Consider the following 19,597-nt stretch of genomic DNA (forward strand, 5'->3'; position numbering starts at 1 on the left):
CAAGTTTGATTGATAGCACCTCTTGGTTTATCGAACAAGATGACATTGTCGATGATAATTAATATGCTTCTTGCCTCTCAATCCAGGCTACTACTGCGAACCCAGAACGTTGCAGGGAGTCTTGGGTCTGTTTAGGACACTGGACATAATTGCTGGCTGAGAGCATGAGCACAGCGGCAGCGACGGCAACCAAGGCCAAGCGATATGTGGGATCCGCGTTTCAACCCTCCTTTGGCTATGTCCAGGCAGGAGAGGGAGGGGTGGACCACGTCCTTTGTCTCGTCCGTTGCTCTTGCCACCAATCCTGACGCTATCGAGCGGCTATATCTGGCCCTGAGAGGATATCTTCCAGACCAGGGCAGATCCTAGATTGCGCATCGTCCACCTGGTCTCGCGATTGGCGCTCTTGCGTTCCAAGTTTGACGAGGTTGACGGTGTTTACTCACAGATCCTGTACTGACTGGAATTCATTTGTAGATACGGTCATCAAAGAACACTGAGCCCTCCAGGCCAGCGCTGGAGATCTTTCCGATTGGTTCAAGGGTTGCCTTGCGAGGGATGAGGCAATGGCTCAGACCCAGTTGTACCTCGCTCAAACCCTGGCTGAGACCCAGGCCCGTCTCGATTAAAGCGAGCGGGACCTCGCCGAACTTCAACAACAGCAGCAGCAGCATCAACAGAACGCACAGAACGCACAGAACGCACAGAACGCTCAGGACGACAAAATTGACCCGAGCTTGTGATCGGCGCAGAGTTGGATCGACCTTGTGGAATGTTCACCCAGCAGACGCTTAAGGCCATCCAAGCCGAGATTACCCGCATACGGAGGGAGCAGGCCGACGACGACCAAGCCGGTCCGGCAACGCATACACTTGGCAAAGGTCCGCATCGAGAACTGCTGCGCAGTGTGAATTCTACTGTGGGCAAAGTGCGATTTCAATATCAGACCATGCAGAGTATATAGGCAATGTCATCTACAATCTGAAACGATAGAGTCGTCACGCTGATGTATTCACCTCGAGGCATAGCAACGCAGTCGTCAGGCATGTGTCTATAAGCGATTCCCCCGCTAGCACGAAGCGCATCCTGGTTTTTGGCTCTCTTAGATCCGGCCTTGTGCAAGGTTCGCATACTCTTAACACCAAACGACTATCATCAGTCTTCCACCTCACTGATCGACCCGAATCTACGCCGACTCACTGCTCCCTGGATAATTCAACTCGTTCTCCTCGTATTGAAGCCCTCCACCGAGAGTTCTCGCCATGGCTTCTATTAGGGATTCGCCAGGAATCTGCTTGTCCCCCGAAAGTTCCCAGTACATGGCGCCCCCTAGTCCTTGTTGGGTGATATAGTTGGCCTTCCGGATGATGTTCGGGACCGTATCATACGTTACCAGTCGGCCGTTGGAGCTAGTGCGTGCGAGCGAGGTCAGACTTGATCCCTTTCTTTGAGAGGATTTGAAATTGCTTACGGTTCGAAAGACCACGATGCACCTAACCGTTCATCCTCGAACACCTGCGCGCCCTGTCGAGGCAAAGCTTTATAATCCCACATTCCTTGCTCCCATGAGCCCTCTCCGGTGCCTACAAAGTCAATACTAGGCTGATCAGCCTATGGTCAAACTCAATCTATTTGAGAGAACCTTACCGTTGAAAGGCTGTCCGATTCCATGCGTTCCCATAAACGCTCGCCCGTAAAGCGGCACTCCTGGAGCAAACAGACATCAGATCGAACACTTTGTCCTGCAATAGTGACTCGCTCGACTGACCGACGACGACTTGATCCGGTCTGATCCCGTTCTGGATGTAATATCTCACAGCGTCGTCCACGGATGCACCACCGGGCTGAGCGGCGTACAAGTTGGCCTGATGTCCCGAGACTGAATCCCACGAGCCGGCAAACTGCGAAGTTGGCGCATACGACATTGAACGTGAGCGAGTGTCGTCGGAGAGAATCAAGACTCCTGTTGAAGTGCACTCACGTCGTATGTCTACAACGTTTACATGGTTAAGAATGATTAGCTATTGGAATTGAGCTATTAATCACGAACTTGTACCTGCACTCACCATTAAGTTCCAGAAATCCACGTACTGCGACATCCCTCTGATATCCAGCTTGGCATAGTTATCCCTGCCGCTCGGTACTGCCACCTGCGAGTCGTTCCAGGATCAGCATCGATAACTTACCGCTCTCTCGCTAATCCCGAGCGAGATAGGAATACGGCTAGGGCAACTCACGGTCAACTCATAAGTCCCCGCCGACCTGCCTTTACTCCTAGCGAGTTCGTCCAGTTCTCTCCGGCATTTGGCGAGCAGGTCGACGTATGCGTGCGCTTCGGAGGAGTTTTGAGGGTATTCCCAGTCGATCTGGATAGCGAGGATGAGAACTGCCTTGAGATCTGGTCTCTTTTCGCGGTCATGCGTTAGATCGTCCAGCTTACATCAAGCCTGATCCACGTTCACCAGAGCAACGATTCAACACTGCCTTCAATCAGCTAAATCGTATCGTTAAACTTTCTGTCTGTACGAGTAGACTCACCCATCCAATCCCAAGTCCTCTACCAGCCTCACCCCGCTCTTAGCGAACTTCTCCCTCTTTCCCGCATCCTTGCCGAGCGGGACGAAATTGTCCCGGTACGACCATCCTCCGATAGAAAGGAGCACTTTTAGATTGCTACATATGAGTCACGCCGGAATATTGATCGGGGTTCGAGTATGAGTTCCAAGTCTCAACTTGGTAGATGCTCTTCGATTTCGAAGACATACCGGTTACTCCTCTTCAGGCTTCTCAACACCCCAAAGTTCCCTAATAGTCCCCCATCATCCCCGCCCTGTCCCGGATGCCGAATCTCCACATCCGCCCACGAATCGCTTAGAACGACACCGCCTGTATGTGGGTCGACGTTGGCGAATGCGTAGTTGAGGTGAGTTAGGTTTTGGTGAGGGATTTGAGAGGGGAGGTAGGCGGGAGAATAGATCGACCTGATCGTTTCCGGGCAAAAGGGTGAGATCGATCGAGGTGTGCTTCGGAGTGCGATTATGGGAAGGACGTACCAATTCGTGAAATAGCCTACGCTGCGTTTACCCTGCTGCGGCCGCTGCGGGATAGGCGGAGGACCTCCCTGTTGTTGCTGTTGCTGCTGATACTGATTGGCATACATATCATGTTGACCCCATTGCTGAGGCGGCTGAGGCTGAGGCTGCTGCCACTGTTGTGGAGGCTGTTGTCCATGGTTGTTGTTGTGATTGTCAGTATTGACGCCTAGCTTATCTAGGAATCGTCTCATCCCGTCTGCTGTCTGTGCACGGGGCAAGGAGAGGAACGATGTGATGCAGACGAGGACGAGAGTGAAGAGGAGAGTCGTACGGAGCCAGGTGATCATCAGATATCGAGGGTGATCAGTTAGAGCACAGCCTGACTGCTACTCGGGGTTGATAATAAATGTCGGCCGCCTTGTTGAAAGCCTAGCTGGCCTATATATACCAGGGCCAGAGGATGGAGATGACGAATCTCGTAGACGAGGGAGAGCCACAGCGTGGGAAGTTGAAGGAGATTCTTCTTCAACTCTTCTAGCTTCTTCATCATTCCCAACAAAGAACCAAACGAATGGATCACCCCGCCTGCTACCGGGTGATCGTGATCTGCTGCCAGCAGTGCATATCGCGATGTGATCACCTCCTTTTAGAGACGGGCCCGACCCAAGCTACGGCCAGTTACACACTACACTTCTGATAACGAACATCGAATCAGGACCGATATCTTCAGTCGACGCAGGCGTTCGAAACATGATCGGACCGAACACCCCTCCCAGCAGTTGGCATCTCGATCATGTGCCCACCCCGATTCTCGACGCCATCCTTCTACACCTCTCTCCGGCGCCTAAACAATTGGCGACCATCCGGAACCTCTTCCCGCTCTCCCCGGATCTGAAACGCATGTCGATGGTCTGTCAGACCTTTCGTCCCGGAGATCATCCTAAGGGATAAGATCTTGCATACCGTGTTCATCGGAAGTCATGCGAGTGCGGCAAAGGAAGCTCTGTCGAGCATCCGTCAGGATAGCTTTCGTTATATTCAGTGAGTCGTCCGGGACAGCTTGTGGTTGGCTCTGTCAGAACGACATCTGACCTGATTCCGGTCGGTGTGAACAGAAACGTCATACTTTTAGGCTGCAACTTCGACGATTCTGTCTCCGATACCTTCGACGCGATTCGGCAACGGAAAAAGTTTATCCAAAGCTGTTCCAATCTCGAGTCATTGAAGGACGAGACTCGAGAACTGGGTTACATGATGGACATGACCTTGCCCTCGACGCTCTCGACCCTGTTCGTTCATCTCAAAATAGGGTTAAACCGATCAAGGCTCCGGGACTCTCCTCCCTAGTCATCACCGCGGATCTCACGTTGATGGAGAGCCCTTACAATTTCGAGGTTTCCGCATACCCGTCCAAGGTGTTGGACCTGTGCCGAGACATCGTCAGATTGGATCATCTCAGCCTGCAGTTGCCAGGACTGCGAGTTCATCCGGTTCCTCACGGACTCCCTCAGCCGCTCGGAGACAAGGTCGAGGACATGCTCCCTGCCACTTTGAAATCCATCGGCGAGCTGCATATTCAACTCCCTTTCTGTTCGCCAGAACCAGGCCATCCGAGAGAGTCGCATGCCGTGAGTCGTCGCCCCGTATGGGCATCCTTGGCGGAAACAGCTACAGAGCGCATAATACTAACGCGTTTGTTTCTCGACGACAGGGTGGCTACCTGCGATGGCTTTTGACCACGAAGCCCAAGATTGGCAAGCTCCTGTTCAACATGGCTTGGAGGACCTGGTACTTGGCTCCGATCGCGAACCGCTCGGATACCCCGAGAGCGGTCCTCGACTCCATGGGCCTGGGCGTCCTCAAGTACGACGAAAATCGACGGCCGAGGACGTACCCGGCGGGCAAAGAGTCCATCAGGACCGTCAGCCCGGCCATGATGCGATTTGCCGTCATGCTGTTCGAGGCTCAGCCTGACCTCCAGGTCATCACCTACAGGTTCGACCTGGTCCCCCACGATCAGCTGCACGATACGCCCGCCATATGGTTCCGTACGGCGACCTTTACCAGGTCGGACGGTCCCAATCGGGCGCAAGGGTATATCGCCTATGACGATCAGATCGATTATCAGGTCATTGATGCCGTCATACAAGCGCAGTTGAACAAGTAGTGGGGGTATTAGTTTGATGGGGAGCTTGATGTTTGCACGGCATGATATCCATACCACACGATTATGATGACGCAAGACGACGAGATCACGGACATCTGGCTAATTTCGCAAGCCCCGTGATTCCCGCAATGTCCGTTTCTTTTGCCCTTTCGCCTGTGGCTTGCACTTTGGAAATTCCCTCAGCTTCGGGTCACCTGGCAGCTGCTCCGAGCTTGTTATCATGTGCATTCGTGCATGTTCAATCGATTCAAGAACATCATAAGACCCTCTTCCTCTTTCCTCATAACAAAAGCTCACAGAGCAACCACATCCTCATATTACCATCAAAGCCGCAGATTTATCACTATGGCTCCTCTCACTCACCCCTCGGTCGTCGGTGAGTAGCAGAAAATACACGGCTAGAACCGACTTTTCGCAAATTCTTTTTACTGATGGTCATCTCGTCTTCGTCGTCCTCATTTGCCACTTCTAGACGGCTGGTTCAGGGAGATCAACTCCCAATGGCCAGGTAAGTCGGCCGTCTATCCCAAAGATCTTGTATCAAGAGCCATGGCAGCTAATCCGTTACTTATCTTACCGCCGCAGGCCAGGCCATGACCCTCAAGGTCGAAGAGATCCTCCACACCGAAAAGTCCCTCTACCAGGACGTCCTCGTCTTCCGTTCCTCGACCTACGGAAACGTCCTCATCCTCGACGGCGTCATCCAGTGCACCGAGCGTGACGAGTTCTCTTACCAAGAGATGATCACCCACTTGCCTATGGCGTCGCACCCGAACCCCAAGAACGTCCTCGTCATCGGTGGAGGTGACGGTGGTGTCATCCGAGAGGTCCTCAAGCACGACACGGTCGAGCACGTTACCCTCTGTGATATCGACGAGGCCGTCGTCAGGGTCTCGAAGGAGTACCTCCCGCACATGTCGGCCATCTTCAAGGACCCCAAGGTTACCGTCTTTATCGGTGACGGGTTCAAGTTCTTGCCCGAGCACGAGAACGAGTACGACGTCATCATCACCGACTCGTCCGACCCCGTCGGTCCCGCCGCCGCCCTCTTCGAGGCTCCTTACTTTACCCTGTTGAAGAAGGCGCTCAAGGAGGGAGGTCACATGTCCACCCAAGGAGAGTCCTTGTGGTTGCACTTGCCCTTGATCAAGGAGTTGAGGGAGACCACCAAGCGTCTCTTCCCCGTCGCCGAATACGCCTACACCACCATCCCCACCTACCCCTCGGGACAGATCGGATTCGTCTGCTGTTCCCTCGACCCGGAGCGAAGCGTCTCTACCCCCCTGCGAGAGGTTCCCGGGTGCAAGTACTACAATTCGAACGTCCACCGAGCGGCTTTCGTTCTCCCCGAATTTGGAAGGGCCATGGTCGAGGACGGTAACCTCATCCAGGAAGACTTTGCCGGTGTCCGACCGGGTATGGAGAAGGAGTCCAACAGCTCGAACAAGGACAAGCGGGTGCTCGTCCTCGGTTCCGGGTTCGTTGCCGCCCCGGCCGTCGAGTACATCGTCAAGAAGGGCTACCAGCTCACCGTCGGGTGCCGAACCATCGAGTTGGCCGAAAAGATGGTCACCGCCTTCCCCGGTGCCAACACCGTCCAGGTCGACGCCACCTCGCCTGAATCTTTGGACAAGGCTTTGAAGGAGTGTGACTTGGTCGTCAGCTTGATCCCTTACATCCACCACGCTGCCGTCATCGAGTCGGCCATCAGGAACAAGAAGCACGTCGTCACTACCAGCTACGTCTCGCCGGCCATGAAGGCGCTCGAGGACAAGTGCAAGGAGGCCGGGATCGTGGTCATGAACGAGATCGGTTTGGACCCTGGTATCGACCACGTCGGAGCCGTCAAGATCAGTGAGTATATATCCATGTCGATGACAGGGGTCTTGGAATAAGAAATGGATGGTACGCTGACTGTGCCTACTTCTGTTCCCAACCCTTAGTCGACGACGTTCATAAGAAGGGAGGCAAGGTCCTCAGCTTCATCTCCATGTGTGGTGGACTTCCCTCGACTCCCGCTGCCAACAACCCGCTCGGATACAAGTTCAGCTGGTCCGCCCGAGGCGTCCTCCTCGCTCTGCGAAACACCGGAGTCTTCTACCGTGACGGCAAGGTCGTTACCGTTCAGGGCAAGGACCTCATGTCCGAGGCCAAGCCTTACCCGGTCTCCAACCCGGCTTACAACTTCATCTGTTACCCCAACCGAGACTCTACGCCGTTCAGGGAGTTTTACAACATTCCCGAGGCGCAGACGATTCAGAGGGGGACTTTGAGGTATGCAGGATTCGATGACATGATCAAGGCGTTTGTCGAGTTGGGCTACTTGGAGGATGACGCCAAGGATTGGTTGAAGGAGGGAAGCGAGATTACGTGGGCCCAGATCACCGCCAAGGCCATCGGATCCGAGGCCAACGAGTCGTGAGTTGCAGAGAATGAGCTGGCCATCAGTGTTACACAAGGAGATGGCAGCTAATTACTTATCAACGCCGACCTCGCAGTGCCATCATCGAGAAGCTCCGAACCTTGTCCTCGTTCGCCGAGCCCAAGACCAACATCCTTCTGTCTAAGTTCAAGAAGCTCGGACTCTTCTCGGACGAGGCCGCCGAGGCCCGAGGCAACTTGCTCGACACTCTCTGCGCCCGTCTCGAGAACCTCATGCAGTACGAATCCAACGAGGTCGACCTCGTTTACCTGCAGCACACCTTTGTTGTCGAGCGTGCCGACGGCAAGGTCGAGACGATCACTTCCGTCTTGGATGAGCAGGGCTCGCCCAACGGGTACTCAGCCATGGCCAGGCTCGTCGGTGTGCCGTGTGGTATCGCTGTCGATCTCGTCCTCCGCGGGGTCATCAAGACCCCCGGTGTCTTGGCGCCTTATGACATCGAGGTGAGCAGCTGCAGATCCGTCTAGGCACATGACAAAAGCTGACATTCTCCTTTCCGTGTCTCGACAGCTTTGCAACGAGCTCGAGAAGGAGTTTGAAAAGGTCAACATCAAGATGGTCGAAGAGGTCCTCTAGAGCGGTTCGAGGTGTTCTGTGTTTCTGCAAACATGTAAAGGATCGACGACGGGGATGCTTTCGCTTCCATGATTGATCTGCTAATGGGATGAATTGCATCGGCGTTTCGGCCTGTCATTCGATGGCGTAGACTGGATCGGTCAGTGATGGCGTGAAAATAATCTTGCCGCAAACAAAACACACTGGAAATTCCAGGAACGTCGCTCCGTACACGAGCCAAGTCTGCGAAGTAAGGTCGAGCCAATAGATTTCAGGCGGATATCAGAACAGGTATTTCCCAGGAAGAGGATCTGTTGGTCTGCGTGCAAAGGGTTGGGCGGAACGGCTGTGGGATCCCGCCGACGATGAAATTGGCCATGGCCTCAGCTCACTCACGGTTGAACTTTTTGAAAGTATTTAAACCCAGCAATCTCGAGGTTCAATCCTCAATTTCTCAACACTAGGTCAGAGTGTGGAGTATGTCAAAGACAGACTTTCTTTGCGTACTCAACCAATGGGATCAAGCCTTCCCCGTCGACTTCATCACAGTTGACAATCTAAGGAAGAGTGCTCAGAATCGGGTGATGAAGCAAGGGCTAGAAAGGAGAGCGGGTAGATCAAAGGGGAAGGGGAAAGAGAAGTACAAGGAACCCCAGCTGTCTTTGGTCATGTCGGATAGACCATTGCGACTTTGGCAAAGGGACGGCTCGAACAAGACACTTCACAGCCCATGCAGACCAATCTCGGACGTTTCCTTGCTGTCACAAGCGCTCTTACATTGTCGATCCCTACCACTCCCAAGACGTACGAGATCACAGCTCTGAAATTCAGAGATCTCAAAGCGCAGCCAACACCCTAGGAGAGCGCTTTGGCAAGTTTAGCCAGAGTTGTCGCTTTCTCATCATCTTCAGGCGCCCGAGTCCTCGTGAGCGAGCAACAACATTCCACAGAAGACGACTCGCACCAATCAATTACAGGGATGAGAAGCATGAGAAGGGATCAAGAAAGTTCACATATCGCGAGGGTGACGTTTGTGGATCATACATTTGCTTCCGATCATCGGAACCTTTTCTTAGTTCGGGCGAACGCGCATATTCAAAAGTGAAGAAGTACTCGACTTTTGACACAAATCGTTGTGACATCTCTTTCGTTTGTTGACGAGCCTCCAAAAACTTTGACGTCAGCCCATACAGATCGCCAGACGCCAGAAAAGATATCAACATGGATGAGATCGTAGTACCTTTCCCTGCAGAGTGAGCCTCGGCAGCCTTCGGTCCCAAGTTCCGATGCTCATTCCGCATTCATCCCGACCGTCAACAGCTTCCATGTCCATCTTCGCCAAGGAGCCATGTCGGAATTGGTCACTCCTCACGTAGCTCTAGGAGGAATTCGAACCGCTTATATCATGGTGAGATCATTCACTAGCTCAGAAGGTTCGCTCGGCTGGAGCTGATCTGCCTTGACACTCACTCTTCTAGCCCAACCTGATTCCCCCCATCACCACGACCGAGCGAGCTATGGAGTATAAGGCCGAGCTGGAAAAGATCGATCCCAAGGTGGAATACCTGATGACACTGTACTTGCACGAGAATATGTTGGAGGAAATCGACGTTGAGGGGCAGGAAGGCAAGGTCTTGAGGGGGGTGCATGAGATCAGGAAGGCTAGCAAGGCCGGTGTGAAAGGTGTGTCCCTGATTATATCTGGGCGAAATGTGGAAATCGCTTACGTTTGGTAGTCGCTGTTAGGAATCAAGTCGTACCCTCGAGGAGTCACCACCCATTCGTCGAGCGGGATCGAGTCGTACGAGCCTTACTACCCCGTCTTCAAGGCATTGGAGGAGGAAGGCATGGTTCTCAACTTGCACGGAGAAGTGCCTAGCGATGACAAGCTAGTCAGTTCAGGTCCCTCTCTGTCTCTTATGGTATAGTCCAAGGACTCGTCACTGATTTACACGGGTTGGACGACTTGTAGAACATCTCGGTATTGAACGCCGAAAAGCACTTTTTGTCGCATCTACGAAAACTCGCTGGAGATTTCCCCAAGCTCAAGATTGTGCTCGAGCATGCCACCACCAAGGAGGCCGTCGACTGCGTAAGTCTCCATGCACTATCGATGAGAGTTGACTGGAAGCCGACCAGTCTTGATGCATCTTTCAGGTCAAATCCCTGCCGAACAACGTCGGATGCACGATCACCGCCCACCACTTGCTCTTGACTATCGACTCGGTTCCATCACAGCCTTTCCACTTTTGCAAGCCCATCGCTAAAGAACCCGTCGACCGAGCTGCCTTGCAAGAAGTCGTCGCGTCGGGTCACCCTCGATTCTTCCTCGGATCCGATTCCGCCCCGCACTCGATCGTCAACAAGATCCCGAAGATGCCGTCGAGTTACCTGACTCAGGAGACCGGAGCGATCGAGGGTAACGGACCTCAACCTTGTGCCGCTGGAGTGTATACCAGCCCGATCTTGCTCCCGCTCGTCGCGCACATCTTCGACAAGCTCGGCGCGCTGGACAAGCTGCCCGGATTTGCTTCGCATAATGGACGAGCGTTCTACGGTATGCAAAGGGAGGGAGCCGAGGGGAACGTCACGTTGAAGAGAGTAGAAGGTGGGGGCAGGGTACCAGCCTTTTACAAGGGTAGTGAGCGAGGGATCGACGCCGTACCGTTCATGGCCGGTGAAGCTCTGGGTTGGGAGATTGCTTGATTGTAGTAGAGATTGCAGGTACAACGCAATCATCTGCCAGCGTATGGAAAGTGGTTTCGAAACAGGTTGTTTCGTGCACTCCTTGGCGAAAGACCTTCCGGTGTGACAACCATGACAAGTCCCGCTCCCTGTCTCGGCCGAGAGGGACCGACGGTGATTCGTCATCCTCGTCAAAGCCCGGTTAATCAAGGTCGAAGGGAGCATCTAGCTGACGGACTCTTCGACTCGAGTACATAAACATCGGACACGGACGTCTACTTTGACAGTGCGCACTCTGATCGACCACAAAGCTGCTGAGATCATTAGTCCCAGCTCACGATGTCCGACGCTGCCTCTTTGAAAGACGTGGAATGGCTCTTTTTCGACGTGTTCGGGACCGTCGCGGATTGTGAGCTCGCCTGTTCCTGCTCGACATCAGTGTCAATAGCTGACCTTGCCATTTCGTGCATAGGGAAGAGTCACATCTCTGCAAGTCTATGTAGGATCTCGAAAACGGTCGAACCTGAAGCCTACGAGGCCCATCTGAAGCCGGACGATGCGTTCTGGCAGGGTCGCGCTCAGGAATGGAGGACCCGGTTCATGAAGCACATTAGGACCAAGTTGGGGAACAGGGAACCAGGCGGTATGGATGTGAGTACATAGCGGATAAAACTATAAGTAGCAAAAGGACCTGATTCTTCGTAGGAGGTCCACGGACTTCTGTTGGATGAGCTCGTCAAAGAGTGGGGTGTCGAGGACAAGTGGACGAAAGAGGCTCGGCTCGAAGCCGTCAGGGAATGGCACGCTCTGCCAGGTAGGAGCGATATCCCGTAGCAGATTCAGAAAGAGAAGCTAAGGCGCTAAACATATACCTGTCCAGGCTGGGCGGACTCGACGGACGGCTTGAAGCGGTTGAACAAAAAGTTCATCCTGTAAGCTGATGGCCTTTGCGGATCGTCATGAGCTTCTTGCTTACGTATTCATATTCTATATCTGCAGGTCAACTTTGACGAACGGTGATACTGCCGTCATGATCAAGATGTGTCGACGATCCCAGTTGACGGTCGACAACCATATCACGTCAGTCGTCCCAGGTCTCGTTGAAATGGGTCAGCTGACGAATCGAGATGTTGGGCTGTAGCGGAGACACCATCGGGACTTACAAGCCCGACAAGGCTATGTACCTGCAAGCCATTCGATTGTCTCGACTGGACGCTAGTAAGGTGGCCATGGTAGCGGCGCACGCCTACGATCTCGACGCAGCCAAGTCTCAGTGAGTACAGTCCGAACTGATGGAATGTAATCTATCCGCTAATACCTCTCCTCGACAGCGGTATGCGTACAATCTATATCAAGAGACCCACCGAGGATGCCTCCGATCCGATCACGGAAGAGAGCGCCAAGGGAAGATTCGACATGTTTATCGATATCGGCGGACAAGAGAAGGGGGGTTTGGTAGCGCTTGCTGAAAAGTTTGGATTGTAAGCGAGAAAGCAAATGACAAGAGAGACTGCATTCCGATGTGGTTATAGAGATCAGGCGGGTAGCAAATCATCGTCAGCCAGGGAATCATGGCCGAGACTTTGTGCGACTACCCGTAACTTGATGTCGTAAGAAGATTCGTGAATCGTAGGTGACATTGTAGGTGACATTCAACAGCTCGCCGGCCGGATTTCGCTAAAGTATACAAGGGTTCATTGCGTCCCAGTGCGGTGTGACCTTCATAGCATTTAAATTCCACGGCTTGCCAGCCGGGTTTGCTAAAATTTACAGTGTCACAGCGCGGAGTGCTTCCAATATATCATCGACACGGATCAACACGCGCATCGCTTCATGTGCGACCCGCCGGTTTCGTCAAAATAGCGTCGTATGTCCCGAACAACGTGACACGACTAGACTCGGATTGAAGATTTCGAAATACGTAAATCTTTTTCAGAGGACCGCGGGCGGCGGGGTTAATGTTAAGTCACGTACGTTTCGTATGATAGGCCGCCCTCTTCTCGCTTCTAGATTCTCCCCACGCTTCTCTCTCCACCACTTGTCGTTCACTTTCTTCCGGGCAATCCTCTCTTGGTGCTGAACCTCTATTTCGGTTGCTAGCCTGGCCTGACGCATACCTTCGCCTTGGACCTTCTTCGCTTGAACCTGTTCGGCATTGTTCAGTCCCGCTTTCTTGCATTTCCCTTATCACCACAAACCTTTTCGGGATTGTTCAGCGCCCGCTTGCTTGCAGCTTCCATCTCACGACCCGGGTTTTGGGCACGTAGACCATATGCTAATCACTGGTCACGATCTCATCACAACCATTCGTACTCCCTGTCGGTACTCGACTTTCAGGACTTATCGCCACCGTACACCAGGCGCATGCGATGTGCTGCCCAATAAGCGACCGTATCTTTCAAGGCATAGGATCGCTAGACAAAGTTATCACAGTCGGCCACCACGTCTTCGGAGAGCTCGACCTTGGATTTCCAAAACCAATCATTGTGCTTCCTGAAGTGTTCATCCGGGTTCCTCTTCTCCTTCGTCGCCCAGATATTCTGCGAAATCGCCGCATCAGGGGTAGTAGATCGTAAGTGATCTTGTTGGGCTTGTGACTGAGCTTGAAAGCAACCGGAGTCCAAGTGAGTTTCATCCGGACTGCGACACAATGATTATAATCATGTGCAGCGTCAAATAGAGTGGTCATTCAATGGAACAAATATCCCAAGACCAGCATGGAACATTGCAGCTTCATCTCCCCAGAGTAAGACAAGGTAGTCATAGTTAGAACACAGTACTAGATTGGTAACTCTCTGTGTTACTTACAATCAATCCATGCGAAAAAAAGGATCCAAAAGACATTGACGATGGCGAAAACACCCAAGCACCGGATATGATAAAAACCGGAATGGTTTCGGGTTATGAGTCGCTTCAGGTCGCATGCCCATCCTCACTAGAACTGACCGATTGAGTCATTCAGTGGTAATCCCTTCAAGGAGTGTCGCCAACCAAGCATCAGTCGCATCCCTGATGGCCCTCATGTCCTTGCCAGAGAAAGGTCCAGGCATAGCGGAGTGACTCACGCGATTGTAAGCAGATCTTTTCGCTCTGCACTGCGGTTAGGTGATAAGATATGTTGGACTGATCTTGTTGATGTCTTCAAGCAGACAAAAGTGAGTATTGGTACCCATCCATGGGGCCCAATGTCAGTTTCCGGCCACTAACCATTCTGTCAAAACGGCTTCCGCAAACAGACAACTGACGCGTATATGCGTTTCATGATCCGATCTTCGCGAAGCGCTCGCTCAAACACGTTTCAGTCTTGCAGTCAAATGACTGATCATCTGTATCACGTTCGACAAAATGAGCATCACTTGGCGATCTCAAAAGTCTCGAAACTCCAAGCGAAACGAGACGGTCCTTGCGGACTGGGTTTCTGCAGGGGACATGCTCCCTGACTACATCGGCCTTCCGTTTTTTGAGCCAGTCAGCATCGAGGAGTGGGAAGAAGGCGCCATGGATTTCGACATCGAGGCCAAGGAAGAGGTTGAATCGCAGCTCCAGTGACGGCCAGCTTGAGCGCTCGACCGCGCGGGATAGTTTGCGACTTTCCTTCGATACTACGCATTACCTTGATTTGATCTACTTCGATACTCGGAATACTTTGATCTGCTTTACTTTACTATAGAATATTACGGACTGGTTCTACGATACTACGGAACATAAACCTGTCGGAGATACCATATGTATGCAACTACGTGCAGATAAAAACATATAGGTAAAGACATGTTTGAGGTCAGGTCCATAGGATATGATGTGATGTCACATCGAAGTACATGCGATGTCACATCGTATCGTGCTCAGAAATCGTATATAACCGGATGAGAGAATCGTTTCCAGAGAAAGTAGAGAACCGGTACAAATACAAAATGGCGTTGTTGCCAGAAATATATGCGTCCTTAGACAATCACTATCGTGCGAGACATGCCGAATCACATGAACATCCCGCCCCCACCGAATCCTCCGCCACCGCCACCACGTCCTCCAAATCCACCTCCCATACCTCCTCCAAACCCGCCTCCCATGCCTCCACCAAATCCACCACCTCCGAACCCAGGGCCTCCTCGAGGTCCACCTAATCCGCCCCTTCCTCCAGGTTGTCGCAGGTCGGGCCCGTCTTCACCTGGGGGCGATAACTCGTCGAAATCCGGTTCACCAGGCGTCCTTCCTCCACGTACGCCTCCATAATCCCCCCCTAGTCCTCCCATCACTCCGCCTCCCCTCGGACCACCTGGGAAACCAGGTCCGACGGGATCCCACCTCGCACCAGGGGGGTTGATCATCCCTCCCGGTCCTTGTTCCCGACCATCGTCCCTCCTGCCTCTGAACATTGGATGGTCGAAATCGACTAGCATCCCACCGCCATCCCCGCCTAGTCCGGATCCCGGACCAAAGGGGCCTAACCTACCGCCCATCCCTGGGGGCTGGAATGCGGCGAGAGGGTCTAGGTCTCTATGTCCGACTGAGGGGTTGTATGGGTCATCACGCATGCGGTCGCGATTGCCATAGCCTGGGTCGGGGCGAGGGTTGTTATAGGGGTTCGGATTGGCGCGAGGTGTGGAAGTGGGATTGGTCTGTCCACCATTGTCGTCACTAGGACAAGCCGATTCGATCAGCTCTTCCTCTTCGACGCGATATACTGTATCGATCAAACGAGGGCTTACGGCTCGGTATATCCTGCGATTCTCAGCCCCGGAATGAGCTTGGCGATGACCTCCTTTTTGTACTTGTCGACGAATTCCTTTAGCCTGTATTACCCGTGACGTGGCCCGTCAGCATCCCATCTACCAACCTAGACTTGCGCGATGAAGAAACAGGTCTCAGGTAGACTTACTTGTTGTCGGAGACGAACCCGGACTGGACACCTTGATTGGTCGGGCTCGACGGGTCATCGGATCTCGGCCAGGGTAGGAAGTCCGGGACAATAAGTTCGCTCAAGATCGTCGAGATCTGACGAGGTTCTCCGTCCTGATGATTCGTTCAGAAGGAAGAAGGCCTAGCGTTAGCCACGACGAAACGAGGAGAACGAAAGCCTGAAGAATCCAGACACTCACCTCGGCCATCCCGCTGACATTGACCCTGCCTCCCATCCTCCCGACCCTTACGAGGAAATTCAACCCGCTCTGCTCGTGCTTGTACGTAAACGTGTACGAGTCTTCACCCCGATCGTTCCATCCACTCGGAAGACGTGCTTCTGTAGCGAGTCGGACGAACCTAGTGTCCAGAGACGATGACGATGATTGGCCTTGAAGCGCTTGGTCATCGTTGACGGCCGTCTCGGTCTCGCTGATCGTATCCTCCGTATCCTCTCCAAGCTGCTGTTGACCCTCATCTTCATCCTGCTCTTCGGTATCTGCAGACTGGTTCCTCGATCCAGAAGGAGTGGCCGGACGAACGAGCCTGAATTCGAGCGATGTGTGGATGGCATGTACGAGCACGGCGGCGAGGTCGGTTGGGGCCGTCAAGGTTGACCCAGGCTGACCCCTCTCGGGCAAGAGGTAAGGGACGAGTTGTTGCAATGTGGATGTCGAGGTAGGGTCTGACATGATTGTATACCCTTGTGAGAAGATTCGAAGGGTTATATAAGAGGTAGAGTGAAGAGAATGAACTCACCATATATCAAAGGTAAGGTAGTCGAGGTAGTTGCTCGCCTGCTTCGCGTCGTCGCTCATGTCCGAAAAGTGAGAACGATGATGACGAATGACGACATCATCACAGTCTTGAATGCTTTGATCGTCATCTAGGAGGGCAGTGGAGGACCATGCATATAAACAATCTAGGACAATACCCATATGCATGACAGACATCGTAATAAGGTATGACCACATCTAATCGTGACCGTCATCCCCTAAAGCAGGATCGTTTTATTACTCGACCTTGCGCACTTTGGCCGGCGCGCCCGACTGGCCCTCTTCCTCTCCCTCCTTCTTTGCATCTGCCGTCAAACCCTCTTTGCCCTCGTCAACCTGTACTTCCTTCCGCTCGACCTTGATCCCATGTCCCTCATCGGGCCCGTCCGGTGTCCCGGTCTTGCGCTGATTCTCAGCCTCAATCCCCTCACCGTCGGCGCGAACGACCGCCTCACCCGCCTCACCCGGCGTCCCTCCCAACCTCGCCCGTTCTTCCTTTCCCGGATCAATCACCTCTACGCCAGTACTCACGAACCGATCGTTCAGACTCTGCGTCGAGACCGTTCGCGGCAACTTGCTGATCCTTCTCGGTCTGATTATTTTGGTTCTGTCGACCGGACCGACCCTCAAGCTGGAGCCCCGGCTGACGGTCGACGAGGCCGAGGAAGCCGTATCCGATTCCATATCGCTGCTCCCGCTCTCGCCCTCCTCGTCCTCTTCGTGACCATCCCTATATCCTCCCGCACCGAGTCCTCCTCCCGATGGGTCCAGAGCGCTCAGATCCGTCGTGCTCGAGATCGCCCTCGGCCTCTCGCTCAGCCCGTGCTGGACCACCCCGCCTCCGGCTCCACCACTACCCGTCTCGCCATCCGCACGTAATCGGTGAGGGTCCTCGGCAGGTCCTGGTCCCGTACTCGGTCCGCCCATACCTGTCCCGGCTAAGTTCGTATCGGTGGGTAAGGGCGGGGTGATGAGCGGACCGGCATCCAGTTCGTCTACCCTTCCGAGGAACGGTTCTGGGGTAGGAGCGACGGGGGGTCCTCCGAGCGGTGTCGATGAAGACAGGTCCATGTCCATCGGAGCGCTCGTAACCGCACTCGTCCCCGAATTAGACGCCGCTGCTGAAGACGAAGCGTCCCCGCTAGAACCCGACCTGGGCATGACCGTCTCCTCCCCGGCATCCTCATTCAAGAACGGTATCAGCCCGAACAAAGGCCTCTCCAAGGCCAATGCCGGTGGAACTCCAGGGACGCCCGAGCCGGGCGCTACCGTATCTCCTCCTGTCGTCGTTCCGATAGAGGCATTAGGATCAAAGGTGGTGGTGACGAGGAGAACGCGTTCGAGTGCCCGGACGTATTTGCCGGGAAGACGGTGTTGTTTCGTAGGGAAAGCTGCGAGTTCGCATAATCTCTGAACGGTGAACGGTGGGTCACTGGTGGGTCGAATTCGGAATTTTAATCTTCGTTAGCACGGTGAACGGCCACAGATGGCGACCATCTACCTTGACGAGGACAAATTACTCACTCTTGAAACTCGTCCAACAACCTCCAAATCCCTTCTACCATCCCTTCCGCCTCCCTAGGCCTTAGCTTTCCTGGCAAGACTTTGCCTCCGATAGCGGCTTCTTCATCGTACAACGGATCCCCCATCACACCCGAACCTGCACCTGCGTTGACGATGGGTTGTGTCTGCTGGTACGCGCTCGAGGAACCCGCTTGAGATTGAGACGATTGAGCCTGGATCGACTGGTGCGTGTACCCTTGTACGCCCTGCCCCTGTCCGACCCCCGTATACCCTTGTCCAGCTCCAGCACCTGGACTTGAAGACGACCCCGAAGCCACCGGTCCTCTCGCACGATCTCGATTCCGGACCAACGGTGGGAAAGGAGGGATGATCAACCCTCCCTGCGTGCTCGGCGTCAAGTCCATCACCACCGACGAGGACGTTCCGTACTGATCCTGTTCCGGTTCGGCGGCAAAGGAATCCGCGGAACCTTCTCCCCGGTTGAGAGGATGTTGCTTCGAAGTCGATGTCGCGTTTGTTGAAGAGGAAGAGTTGGAGGTGAGGGCGCTGGCGTTGTGAGGGGAGAGGAGGAGGTCGGCTAGGTTCTTGACGATCTTGATCTTGAGCATGTGGGTTAGGGCTATCCAGTCGGAGCTATTTTCGTGGACCAGAGTCGAATTTGTAAATGAGGGGATCATAGGTTAGCTTGAAAGCTGTGCGACAAGGAGGAGTTCAATGGGTCACACGACTCGAGGAATGGGACTTGCTCTGCCGTGAACCCTCTACGTGCGACGTCTTCCAGCTCCCGCTGATAGTCTATCAAGCGCCAAGCACAGCATCAACGTCAACCTTCCGAACCAAATGATAGGGCAAAGAGGGCGACTCACCTGGATTCCAACCCTGAATGTCCCAAAATCCACCCAAACTCGACCCGGACCTCGCGCCTACATTCTCGTCCTCGTCGTCGCTCTTGAGGATGGGTTCACGCTGCGTGTCCGAGACTTGCGAGTCCATCATCTCGACATCGTCCGCCGTTGCACTCGTGGCGGTATCTTGTGAGGCCATGATGGGTTGTCGGTGTTGTCGATTTCCTGTCGAGCTTGTCGAATAACTGCAGAACAGTACTTGTGTGTGTGGAATATGGTTGAATGATGATCAACGACCTCCGAGCGAGCGAGCTAATTATTGACGATGTCACGATCTAATCTGACACGTCATTCTATTGACTACTGCTTATCAAAACAACGTAATCCTGCCATAACGATCTATCGTCAGCCCTCGGCCGATCGGAGATGCCGAAGGTTGGTGTGTCGCTCACAAAGTTGCAGCGAAGTTGCGGGTCACACATCAAACTCTAGCAATCTATTACTACTTTTACTCACACACTACTACAATTACTACTACAAACAATCATGACTTCAACATCCACAATGACAAGAGCTGCAGGCCAGCTAGCTACCGTCCCCAGAATGCGCCTCGCCGCCTCGTCCGGGAGGATCTGCCTCGATGGTGAGCTGTGCTCCGGGTCTCGCCCCTA

At 53.6% G+C, this 19,597-nt stretch overlaps 8 protein-coding genes across 8 annotated transcripts; 4 read left to right on the forward strand and 4 right to left on the reverse strand.

The window, feature by feature from the left end:
- Positions 1-483: 483 nt before the first annotated feature.
- On the reverse strand, positions 484-1,359 carry HD553DRAFT_137984 (uncharacterized protein). The gene is made up of 3 exons (XM_046176651.1): positions 1,201-1,359; positions 1,017-1,134; positions 484-914 (listed from the first exon to the last, which is right to left on the reverse strand). The coding sequence occupies exons 2-3, from the start codon at positions 1,129-1,131 to the stop codon at positions 538-540; spliced, it is 492 nt and encodes a 163-aa protein (XP_046033163.1). The 5' UTR covers positions 1,132-1,134; positions 1,201-1,359; the 3' UTR covers positions 484-537.
- HD553DRAFT_277685 (chitinase) lies at positions 1,187-3,160 on the reverse strand (the record flags this gene model as incomplete). The annotated part of the gene is made up of 11 exons (XM_046178004.1): positions 1,187-1,409; positions 1,472-1,583; positions 1,648-1,707; positions 1,769-1,901; positions 1,982-1,990; positions 2,067-2,150; positions 2,238-2,366; positions 2,441-2,447; positions 2,539-2,673; positions 2,766-2,981; positions 3,054-3,160. The coding sequence occupies 11 exons, from the start codon at positions 3,158-3,160 to the stop codon at positions 1,187-1,189; spliced, it is 1,215 nt and encodes a 404-aa protein (XP_046033164.1).
- Positions 3,161-3,785: 625 nt separating this feature from the next.
- On the forward strand, positions 3,786-5,293 carry HD553DRAFT_337425 (uncharacterized protein; the record flags this gene model as incomplete). Its single annotated transcript, XM_046182287.1, has 5 exons — positions 3,786-3,944; positions 3,970-4,076; positions 4,151-4,324; positions 4,345-4,663; positions 4,747-5,293. The coding sequence occupies 5 exons, from the start codon at positions 3,786-3,788 to the stop codon at positions 5,200-5,202; spliced, it is 1,215 nt and encodes a 404-aa protein (XP_046033165.1). The 3' UTR covers positions 5,203-5,293.
- Positions 5,294-5,547: 254 nt separating this feature from the next.
- Positions 5,548-8,221, forward strand: HD553DRAFT_277578 (saccharopine dehydrogenase; the record flags this gene model as incomplete). The annotated part of the gene is made up of 6 exons (XM_046178002.1): positions 5,548-5,578; positions 5,675-5,710; positions 5,788-7,056; positions 7,146-7,620; positions 7,701-8,088; positions 8,156-8,221. 6 exons carry the CDS (start codon positions 5,548-5,550, stop codon positions 8,219-8,221), a joined length of 2,265 nt encoding a protein of 754 aa, XP_046033166.1.
- A 1,137-nt stretch (positions 8,222-9,358) lies between these two features.
- HD553DRAFT_319041 (dihydroorotase) lies at positions 9,359-11,152 on the forward strand. Its single transcript, XM_046180955.1, has 6 exons — positions 9,359-9,453; positions 9,521-9,608; positions 9,679-9,883; positions 9,947-10,092; positions 10,173-10,292; positions 10,358-11,152. The coding sequence occupies exons 1-6, from the start codon at positions 9,422-9,424 to the stop codon at positions 10,904-10,906; spliced, it is 1,140 nt and encodes a 379-aa protein (XP_046033167.1). The 5' UTR covers positions 9,359-9,421; the 3' UTR covers positions 10,907-11,152.
- Positions 11,153-12,428, forward strand: HD553DRAFT_319044 (HAD-like domain-containing protein). Its single transcript, XM_046180956.1, has 7 exons — positions 11,153-11,294; positions 11,358-11,536; positions 11,591-11,699; positions 11,766-11,817; positions 11,885-11,965; positions 12,027-12,158; positions 12,217-12,428. Exons 1-7 carry the CDS (start codon positions 11,225-11,227, stop codon positions 12,368-12,370), a joined length of 777 nt encoding a protein of 258 aa, XP_046033168.1. The 5' UTR covers positions 11,153-11,224; the 3' UTR covers positions 12,371-12,428.
- Positions 12,429-14,662: 2,234 nt separating this feature from the next.
- Positions 14,663-16,516, reverse strand: HD553DRAFT_352814 (PI31 proteasome regulator N-terminal-domain-containing protein). Its single transcript, XM_046183722.1, has 4 exons — positions 15,982-16,516; positions 15,762-15,895; positions 15,592-15,675; positions 14,663-15,520 (listed from the first exon to the last, which is right to left on the reverse strand). Exons 1-4 carry the CDS (start codon positions 16,471-16,473, stop codon positions 14,860-14,862), a joined length of 1,371 nt encoding a protein of 456 aa, XP_046033169.1. The 5' UTR covers positions 16,474-16,516; the 3' UTR covers positions 14,663-14,859.
- A 134-nt stretch (positions 16,517-16,650) lies between these two features.
- On the reverse strand, positions 16,651-19,152 carry HD553DRAFT_319046 (uncharacterized protein). The gene is made up of 4 exons (XM_046180957.1): positions 18,948-19,152; positions 18,828-18,876; positions 18,082-18,714; positions 16,651-17,989 (listed from the first exon to the last, which is right to left on the reverse strand). Exons 1-4 carry the CDS (start codon positions 19,123-19,125, stop codon positions 16,795-16,797), a joined length of 2,055 nt encoding a protein of 684 aa, XP_046033170.1. The 5' UTR covers positions 19,126-19,152; the 3' UTR covers positions 16,651-16,794.
- Between the last annotated feature and the right edge of the window lie 445 nt (positions 19,153-19,597).

Source organism: Filobasidium floriforme (assembly GCF_021052385.1).
Source record: "Filobasidium floriforme strain CBS 6241 chromosome Unknown HD553scaffold_26, whole genome shotgun sequence".
NCBI lineage: Eukaryota > Fungi > Basidiomycota > Tremellomycetes > Filobasidiales > Filobasidiaceae > Filobasidium > Filobasidium floriforme.

Bases quoted from the DNA above. Each gene is read 5' to 3' on its own strand.
- HD553DRAFT_352814 (XM_046183722.1), bottom strand. From the start codon at position 16,473: ATGTCAGACCCTACCTCGACATCCACATTGCAACAACTCGTCCCTTAC. The intron at 15,676-15,761 runs GTAAGTCTACCT...CGGGTAATACAG, and splicing joins GGGTTCGTCTCCGACAACAA to GCTAAAGGAATTCGTCGACA. The intron at 15,521-15,591 runs GTAAGCCCTCGT...GGCTTGTCCTAG, and splicing joins ATCGCAGGATATACCGAGCC to TGACGACAATGGTGGACAGA.
- HD553DRAFT_319041 (XM_046180955.1), top strand. From the start codon at position 9,422: ATGGATGAGATCGTAGTACCTTTCCCTGCAGA. The intron at 9,454-9,520 runs GTGAGCCTCGGC...GACCGTCAACAG, and splicing joins GTAGTACCTTTCCCTGCAGA to CTTCCATGTCCATCTTCGCC. The intron at 10,293-10,357 runs GTAAGTCTCCAT...TGCATCTTTCAG, and splicing joins CCAAGGAGGCCGTCGACTGC to GTCAAATCCCTGCCGAACAA.
- HD553DRAFT_319044 (XM_046180956.1), top strand. From the start codon at position 11,225: ATGTCCGACGCTGCCTCTTTGAAAGACGTGGAATGGCTCTTTTTCGAC. The intron at 11,537-11,590 runs GTGAGTACATAG...GATTCTTCGTAG, and splicing joins GGGAACCAGGCGGTATGGAT to GAGGTCCACGGACTTCTGTT. The intron at 12,159-12,216 runs GTGAGTACAGTC...TCTCCTCGACAG, and splicing joins CTCGACGCAGCCAAGTCTCA to CGGTATGCGTACAATCTATA.
- HD553DRAFT_319046 (XM_046180957.1), bottom strand. From the start codon at position 19,125: ATGGCCTCACAAGATACCGCCACGAGTGCAACGGCGGACGATGTCGAG. The intron at 18,715-18,827 runs GCAAGTCCCATT...CCACGAAAATAG, and splicing joins CGTAGAGGGTTCACGGCAGA to CTCCGACTGGATAGCCCTAA. The intron at 17,990-18,081 runs GTGAGTAATTTG...TCGACCCACCAG, and splicing joins TTGTTGGACGAGTTTCAAGA to TGACCCACCGTTCACCGTTC.
- HD553DRAFT_137984 (XM_046176651.1), bottom strand. From the start codon at position 1,131: ATGCGAACCTTGCACAAGGCCGGATCTAAGAGAGCCAAAAACCAGGAT. The intron at 915-1,016 runs GTGAATACATCA...TGCCCACAGTAG, and splicing joins CTGCGTTGCTATGCCTCGAG to AATTCACACTGCGCAGCAGT.